The following is a 9658-nucleotide window of genomic DNA, read 5'->3' as shown; positions in this document are numbered from 1 at the left end:
TGAACAAATCAAGGTCAACCATTACTTTGGCAGTAAAGAAGACTTCCTTCATTTGAATATTGTAAGGGATAGACTAAACCCATCCAAGCTCCAAAGGAACCAGCCTTACACCAGATTACAGAAGCTATATGATTATAGAGGAAGATGCTTAATCCTTTAGCCTTTAAACCAGCCATATCTTAGTCCAAATATTCTTCCTCTTTTATGGGTTAACTGACCAGATTCAACATCTCACATCTACCTTATAATGTCATTGTAAAAAATAAACAGCTACTTGAGCAAAATCTTGAAGCCACAAGAACATGCATGATTAATTCAAGACAGTGTGAATAAATAAATAATACATTTGAAAGAGTAATCTGAATGCTAACGGTTAACCCTTTTGTTACTGTATTTATTTTGAGATGCTCTGTGTTTCTTTCAATCAATCTTAAATATAACAAAGAATTTAGTGAAATAATTTAGTTATCATTCAGCTAGTGTTAGGAACATAAATTGTGACTAAGGTTTAGTGGAAGATTTTAATTCAATACTTATGAAAACAAGACATTTGTACTACAGAGCCAGAGCCGGTTTCAGCCGGGTTGGTAACAAAAGGGTTAATATGAAGAACAAATGGATTAGCAACTCACAGCTATTGACAACATGCTACCAATATAATATAAAAATAAGGACTCCAAAAGTCAATCTGTGACAGCAGAAGCAGTACTGCAAACACTCCTATGGTCCTGTAAATTGTATTGTAGATAGCACGGATGTCATATCACTACATCCCTCAAATAAAATTGTGGTAGAGGCCTTGGTCTCGGGACCACTCATGTCTAGAAACTGAGGTTGGGGGTAAGCAAGGGCATGCTCCCCATAGAAAATCCAGTTCTAAAAAAAAGCCTCATGATAGCAAAGGAGAATGGGCACCAGCCAGCCCAAAGGTTGGGGTGGGCTGCACCTGCCTACATCGGTTGTTATGGCATTGAGGTAGATCCAGCCACCCCTGTTAACGGGGACAAAACCCAGATTTAAAACACTGGATGATGATGATATTGATTACAAATTTTGGCACAAGGCCAGCAATTTTGGGTGAGGGAATAAGTTAATTATATTGACTCAGAAGGAACAAAAGACAAAGTCAAATTAGGTGGAATTTGAACTCAGAATGTAAAAACGGGTTAAATGCCACTAAGCATTTTGCCCAGCATGCTAACAGTTCTGCCAGCTCAGAATATGTAATATAAAAATAAGGAATCCAAAAGTCAATCGAAACACATATAAGTTCTGATGCTAGTAAAAATAAATTTTTAAAAACTAATCCTTAAGTAAAGGAGAACAAAGAAAATGTTATGAGCTTGTGTGCTTTATGCCAAAATTTAACAACAGCAAAAAATAACCAAAAAGAAAAAAGAAAAACCCACACCTCTGTTATAAATTGAAAGCCAAGCATTTAAAACAGTGGTTCTTAAACATGTTTTAACCTATGGACCCCTTTGGTTTCTATTTTCATTTACTGAACTCTCAATAGCCATTCGATGTTTTAAAAAATCCTATTATATTTTTATGATTAAAATATTATTAGGAATTGTAGGAAAATAATTATTAAAATGTTTTGTGCATTGCAGAAATATAACTGATGTTTTGGAGATAAATTTTAGCAACAGAATCTTATATGGACTCCCACCAGGGTCGTACAGACCCCCAAGGGTCATATGGACCCCCAAGAGTTATATGGACTCCCCCCACCCACCCAAAGGTTATATGAACTCTGGTTGAGAACCACTGGTTTAAAAAGAAAAAAAAATGTATACTCATTGACAAAACAACTGATTGGTGTAGCAAAGAATAATTTGAGGGAGTTTTCAAAAAGAAAGAAAAAGTGATATATAAATAAACAACAGCTGGTGCATTTTATAGATTTTATTTTTGAAACTCTTCCAAAATATAACAATATTTGTTTCAACACATGGTTTCAGATCAAAATTCTTGCAAAATAAATTCAATATATACAACACCCCAACACATCATCATCATCATCATTTAACACCACTTCTTCCATGTTAGCATGGACTGCAAGGAATCTTGGCTTGGCAGGAATCAAAAAGCTGGAAGGTTGCACCAAGCTTCAGTGTCTGTTTTGGTATGGTTTCAAGAGTTGAATGCCCTTCTTAACACCAACCACTCTATAGAGTGTATTTGGTGCTTTTTTTTCTCATGGCACCAGCACTAGCGAGGCCATCAAGTATTTGCAAGACAAGACCTCTTGAAGAATGTGGAAGTATGATAGAAGGATAAATTGTACAGACACTCACTCCCTTGTTGCTGTAACCACCAGAAATGCAATGACCCAGGGATTGGCCCAATGGAAATCTACTACAAATGATACAGCTCTTTAGGAAAATGTGATAAAAAGAAATAAACAAGGAATTAGAGTTTGAGAATTTGAATATTAATGTGATACCTTCAGTAGTTTATAACCTTCTGGATTTTGTATTAGTATGCAGCTGATAGTGAGTACATACTACTGACAAAGCTCAACAAAGAAAAAACGCACACTTAGCATTCTCACTGCCACTGGTGTGTGATTTTTGTTGGCTACTGGTATACTTTTTGTTATTTAACTCGATATGTCCACAAGAGATAAATTTCCAGATAAATATTGTAGTAAATTTGTCCTTTTGGTGGTGTATTTGCATTAAGTATGATGCACAGATTGCTATTTTAATCTAGTACTGCTTCTGTAGCACATAACTGATTTTTATCCTACTGGGTTTAATCTAGTGCTCATCTGCAGGTCCTGTGCATGTGAACCTTCTCCAACACTCTCTATATGACCTGGGAGGTCCCATACCCTCCTCTGTTACCATTAAGATGATTACAAAAACTTTGGCTAATATGACTAGATTTGGGATGGATACTGGGATTTGAACACAGAATGTATAAAGCCATAAGATATATCGTAAAGTATTCCTACTGATGCGTTGACAATTCTGGCACTCTCCCAACGACAGAGCAATGTGAAATGAAGTGTTTTGCTCAAGAATATGTTGTGTTGCCCAGTTTGGAAATCAAACCCAAAACCTAGCAATTGTGAATGCAACATCCTAACCACCGGGCCATGTGCTTTCACATTCAGCTGGGTAGCTAATTGCAATACCAGTGATTTTTCAATCATCTTTCTTCCTATGTCTTAGCATGTGATTCTCAGTGTGTACATGCTACTAACAAAGCCCAATGAAGCAGAAATGTGCATCTAACATTCTCATCATAGCTGGATAATGTTCATGCTACTGATATGTTTGTGTTTTAAACACAGTACGCCCATGAGGGCTATTATCTCTGGATAATATTATCTCTGTGCAGGTGGCACATAAAAAGCACCCACTACACTCTCGGAGTGGTTGGTGTTAGGGAGGGCATCCAGCTGTAGAAACACTGCCAGATCAGACTGGGCCTGGCGCAGCCTTCTGGCTTCCCAGACCCTAGTTGAACTGTCCAACCCATGCTAGCATGGAAAACGGACGTTAAACGATGATGATGATGATGATGATGATGGATGAGCATCACAGTAAATTTGCCTTTTTTTGTGATGTATCTACATCAAGAATGATACACAGATAGCTATTTTATTCTATCACGTATTTTTTTCATGTAGTCTTGGATATATAAAAAGTCTGGATGGTCACTGATCACAGAACATTTTTCCTTATATGTCTCCCCAAACAGGGCTGTGTTGGGGAGGTTAAACAACAACTGGGTAATCTTGCAGTTCTATATTTAAGAGATGAAGAATTATGTACATTATCTAAAATCGACAGATATTTGTCCTCATCTTGTCTGTTGTTAACACAACATTTTGGCTGATATACCCTCCAGCCTTCATCAGGTGACTTGGGGAAATTTTGAACCTGGGTTCTCATTCCTAAGGCATTTTTCGATATTATTATTATTATTGTTAGTGTTCAGGTCACTGCTTGGAATCGAACTCAGAGTCTTGGGGTTAGTAGCCCACGCTCTTAACCACTACGCCATATGCCCACTTGCATATGGCATAGTCATTAATCTTGCCTTTGAATATTAATTTAACCCTTTTACATTCAGATTATTTTGCCAAGTATAAGGCTTATTTATTCAAATTGTTTTGAATTAATCAAGCATTATCTTGTAGCTTTGAGATCTCAATGATGTTTATTTTGAGGACTCCACTGTAGGGTAGGTGAGAGATTCCAGATTTAGCCAGTTTGAATGTAAAACGAGTAATATATATTTGGACTGGATATGTATGGCCAGTTTAAATGCAAATGTGCTAAGCCTGACCATTCAACTAAGTTACACATCTCTTTTTCTTATAAGGTTTCACAGAAACTACGGCTGGATGGACATCTTTTTTGCCAGACACTCTGGATTGTGGTGCTCCTGTTGATGCTACTGCTGTTGCTGACTTTCCTGTTTTCATTGGTCTTTTACCAAACATATTTGCCTTCTTTTTCAAGAATTGATGCCTGAAGCAAAAAAATAAAAAAATATCATTATGTCATTTGTAGATAAAGCATAGGTACATACAAGCATAGGTACATTCTGCTTCTCAATCACATAGTTTGGGGTTTAGTTCCGCTGTGTGGAACCTTGGGTGAATGTCTTTGTAGCGGACGCTTAGAGAAATTCTCTCTATCTCTCTGTTATATTACATAAGTACGGACGTAGCAGATAACAGCTAGCCTTCGGCCGCTTGGACCCTGTTGTGTCCACTACTCTGATTAGTTGGTATTGGCGCAGTTTGTCTCGTGCTCTATTACGCGCCAATGTGCAACCAAACCAATCGCAGCCTTCTGATAAGGTCACGTGAGACAGTCTCTTCTAAATCTCCGTTTGAGCCAATAGCTTGCTATAAAACTTCAGTGATTCATCGAGTCGAGGTCTTTGGCTCTAGACCTTCTAAGGTCTAACCACTGACCACACAGCCAGTTCCAGCGACAGATAACACCAGTAGCCCACATGGAGAAACATCAATACTTTGTCCAGCAGTACCAGGACCTCCATCTCTGTCGCCAACAACATCTCTCTATGCACACCCAGGTTCTATCTCCACACTGTTTGTGAATTACTTCACCATGGTTAACAGCAAGTACAACCTGTGAGATCTTCCTGTATCACGTGACCGGCAGCGGCATAGTAGCCACAACTTCTTACACAGCACGTATTTCAACCGGCTCTGCTTCTACACCACAACTTCTTGTTACAGTTCAACTATTGTGTACCTTACTACAAACTGGTATTTATCTTCATTGTGCGAGAACATTCTTCTAATGTCCTGTTATAGACTCTTTCAATGCTCTGTATTTTATCTCACACACATACACATTATGTATACATGACGGCCTGTCTATTGTTATTATTATTATGTACATATGACGCATACACAGACACACACATGTCAATACCTAAATGAAATCTTCTCTTAAACCTTCTATTGGTTTTGTATTTCTTTTCCTTCTGGCACTCAGACTCATTTATCATTTGTGCATTTATTGTAAGCGACTGTGCAGGTGGTGAAGCACGACCTTCGAACTTTAGGTCTCACCGAGGAAATGACTAGAGACTGCGACCTTTGGAAGTATGCTATGTGTGAGAAGACCCGGCAGGACAAGTGAGACCATAACCCGTGGCCTCTACCTGGGATGTAGCCAGTCCACTTATGCATACCTTTCCTTCTTGGGACACAAAACTCTACTTGTGAAGACCTGTTGAGGCAAGTGAAAATCAAAATCGAAATCAATTAACATCAATGGAAATTGTAGCTGTGATACCAGTGCCGGTGGCATGTAAGAGAACCATCTGAACGTGGCCATTGCCGCGCCGCCCCGACTGGCCTCCGTGCTGGTGGCACGTAAAAAGCACCATCCGATCATGGCCGTTTGCCAGCCTCGTCTAGCACCTGTGCCAGTGGCACGTAAAAAGCACCCACTACACTCACGGAGTGGTTGGCGTTAGGAAGGGCATCCAGCCGTAGAAACACTGCTAGATCAGACTGGGCCTGGTGCAGCCTTCTGGCTTCCCAGACCCCAGTTGAACCGTTCAACCCATGCCAGCATGGAAAGCGGACGTTAAACGATGATGATGATGATGATGATGGTGATGATGTGCAGTGTATTAAAGGAGTCATTCATTTGTCACCTCTCCTGTGCATGGTCATTCATACATCTTCTATTATATTTCTCAGGTAATCAAAGCCTTGTGAGTGGATTTAGTAGACAGAAACTAACAGAAGCTTATAGCGAAAATCTAAGTGTGTGTGTGTGCATGTATTTGTGTATCTTACTGTCTCCTTTATTTGACATTGTGTGACAGTTGTGAGTGTTACTATCCTTTCCAGTTGTCCATGGAAACATGTCTGATCATGAAGAAATATTACCTTTGTTGGAAACAAGTGAGGGTTGGCAACAGGGAGAGCATCTGGCCATAAAATCTGCTTCAGCAAATTACTATCTGGCCCATGTGAGCATGAAAGTGTAGACGCTAAACGATAATGATTATGATGATGATGATGATGAACGTTATTGCTCTTAGTTTAGATATAACGGTTCCTGGTTCAAATTCTATCACTTGGTACACATTCAGTAATAAGACATCTAATGATCAAACTAATTGAAGTACTTAATAAAATAACTGTTATTATTAATCTGATGTTTAAGGTGGTGAGCTGGCAGAAGCATTAGCACACTGGGATAAATGCTTACTTTTTCACTCTTTAACTTGTTTCAGTCATTTGACTGTGGCCATGCTGGAGCACCGCCTTTAGTCGAGCAAATCGACCCCAGGGCTTATTCTTTGTAAGCCTAGTACTTTTTCTATCGGTTTCTTTTGCCGAACCACTAAGTTACGGGGACGTAAACACACCAGCATCAGTTGTCAAGCTATGTTGGGGGGGGGGAATAAACACAGACACACAAAGATTTACACACACATACATATATATATACATATATACGATGGGCTTCTTTCAGTTTCTGTCTACCAAATCCACTCACAAGGCTTTGGTCGGCCTGAAGCTATAGCAGAAGACACTTGCCCAAGGTGCCATGCAGTGGGACTGAACCCGGAACCACGTGGTCGGTAAGCAAGCTACTTACCACACAGCCACTCCTGTGCCCAAAATGCTTAGTAGCATTTTGTCCGTTTGTACGCTCTGAATTCAAATTCCACTGAGGTTGACTTTGCCTTTCACCCTTTCAGGGTCAATAAAATAAGTACCAGTGAAACACTCAGGTTGATGTAATCAACTAGTTTCCTCCCCCGAAATTGCAGGCCTTGTGCCTATTATAGAAAGGATTATTAAGTTGGTATTTGGAGCCTGAATTACCACTAAATTTTGACACAAGGTTTTTTTTTTTTAAATTTAGGTTACTTTAAAACAAGAAGTTTGCACCATAAAATTAAGGGTGATTGTGGGTGGGTTGGTATCAGAGGGATTAAATGGGGGGAAAAAAATCACTGAAATGAGGGTTCAGTAATCCAATGTTAAGTTTTGTTTTCTGCCATTGAACCTCAATCATCATCATCATCTCTACAGCGACAACCACCACTATCATCATCATCATCTCCACGACGGCAACCACCACCACCATCATGATCATTGTCGTCATCATCATCATTATCATCATGATCATTGTCATCACCATCATCATCATTGTTATCATCACCATTGTTTAACATTTACTTTTCACTTTTCTGTAGCAGGATGCCCTTCCAGTTGCCAACACCCACTTGTTTCCAAGCGAGGTGATATTTCCATAGGACTGGAAATACTTTCAGAGAAGACTGGAAACAAACAGCATCACTTGTATAATGGTGATGTTTATTCATTACTATCAAGTGATGACATGACAGGGGACACAGAAACACACACACATTCATATATGATGGGATTTTTTCAGTCTCTGTCTACCAAATCCACTCGCAATGTTTTGCTTGGCCCTGGGCTATAGAAGAAGAGACTTGCCCAAAATGGCATGCAGTGGGACTGAACCAGAGACCACATGGTTGGGAAGCAAGCTCTTTAGCCACACAGCCATGCCTGTGACAATATATTCTCTTTCCTTCAGTGGCTTAGTCACAGAAGGAAGGGCAGCACCTATAACTGCCCTTCATTCTTTGACTAAGGAAGTGCAGTTATAGTCCTTCCTTAGTCAAAGCGTATGATACTAGCAATAAGAAAGGAAGAAGTTATCTTCAGACCAAAGACTTGACTTGGATGTTTACAACAGTGGAATTCTAGTAAAGGCACCCAAGGGCCAAGTAAAGTCTGTAGCTCAGTTTTGTCAGAGAGAGTAAATAGGTAATGTATCAAACCCTAGGACTCATTGCACAAGTTACCCACAGACCATGGCACATAAGTGACCAAAATCATAGCATTCCCCCTGCATAGTCCATTTCAGAGTTGCTCATTTACAGCTGAGTGAACTGGAACTATGTGAAATGAAGTGCTTTGCTCAAGAACACAATACACTACCCAGTTCGAAAATTGAAACCTCGATCTTGCAATCATGAATACAATATTCTCACCTCTAGGCCACATGTCTTTACTGTATTCACTGAAATTTGCCAACACCACACCTGATGTCCCCTTGCTCCATATGCATGCACACATGTATATCATGACTCGTACACTGTTCACTTTCCTGACTTTTGTACATAATTCTATGTACTGTACATGCACCTTTAGTGAAGGCGCATGGCTCAGTGGTTAGACTGTCGAGCTTACGATAGTGAGGTTGTGAGTTCGAATCCTGGACCGAGCTGCGTGTTGTGTTCTTGAGCAAGACACTTTATTTCACGTTGCTCCAGTTCACTCAGCTGTAGAAATGAGTTGCGACGTCACAGGTGCTAAGCTGTATCGGCCCCTTTGCCTTTCCCTTGGATAACACTGGTGGCGTGGAGAGGGGAGGCTGGTATGCATGGGCAACTGCTGGTCTTCCATAAACAACTTTGCCCGGACTTGCGCCTGGGAGGGTAACTTTCTAGGTGCAATCCCACGGTCAGTCATGACCGAAGGGGGTCTCAACATGCACCTTTGATGAGTTGTAGTGCCCCTGAGCACCATACGCAATAATTTCCTTATTTATTATTAGAAAGACAATGAAAAAAAAAACCAACTTACTTTGTATCAAGTCTGCGACGGTTGTTCCAGACACAACCAAAGGAAGGCAACCACTGAGCATTCACAGATATTTCTTTGCTTAAGTTGGCTCCAACACGTTCTTTTGGCAACTTAGACATCCTGACATCGGTTACTGAAATTTGAAATTAATGGAAATCATAATTATGATTCTGGTTTTTTTTTTGTTTGGCTTTTAATTTCAACATTATGTTTTACATGTTTCAAATGAATATTGTTAGCACTACCGTTTTATATTTTATTCAAAGAAATACCCAACACAATGTATATTTGATCTGCAGTATGTCAGAGACTGTACATAACCATGAAACTATCTTTCTAAGTGAATATTATTGATTATAAGCAATGATTATCAGTATTGATTATATACACTCACTGAACATACATCAACCTATTCCTTTTTTTTTTTTTTACTCTTTTACTTGTTTCAGTCATTTGACTGTGGCCATGCTGGAGTACCGCCTTTAGTCGAGCAAATCGGCCCCCAGGATTTAT

The 9658-nt window shown here is 39.6% G+C and overlaps 1 protein-coding gene across 1 annotated transcript in view; it reads right to left on the bottom strand.

Moving 5' to 3' along the window:
• Positions 1–4052: 4052 nt before the first annotated feature.
• Positions 4053–9658, bottom strand: part of LOC115221620 — a 34968-nt gene continuing 29362 nt past the window's right edge. Inside the window, exons 7-8 of the mRNA XM_036510970.1 lie at positions 9146–9278; positions 4053–4490 (exon numbers count right to left, since the gene is read on the bottom strand). Of these exons, the coding sequence (XP_036366863.1) occupies positions 4313–4490; positions 9146–9278 (311 nt within the window). The 3' untranslated portion in view covers positions 4053–4312. The remainder of the gene's footprint in view (positions 4491–9145; positions 9279–9658) is intronic.

This window comes from Octopus sinensis, linkage group LG18 (genome assembly GCF_006345805.1).
Source record: "Octopus sinensis linkage group LG18, ASM634580v1, whole genome shotgun sequence".
In the NCBI taxonomy this organism is placed as follows: Eukaryota; Metazoa; Mollusca; class Cephalopoda; order Octopoda; family Octopodidae; genus Octopus; species Octopus sinensis.
This window is presented reverse-complemented; position numbering and strand designations above follow the sequence as displayed.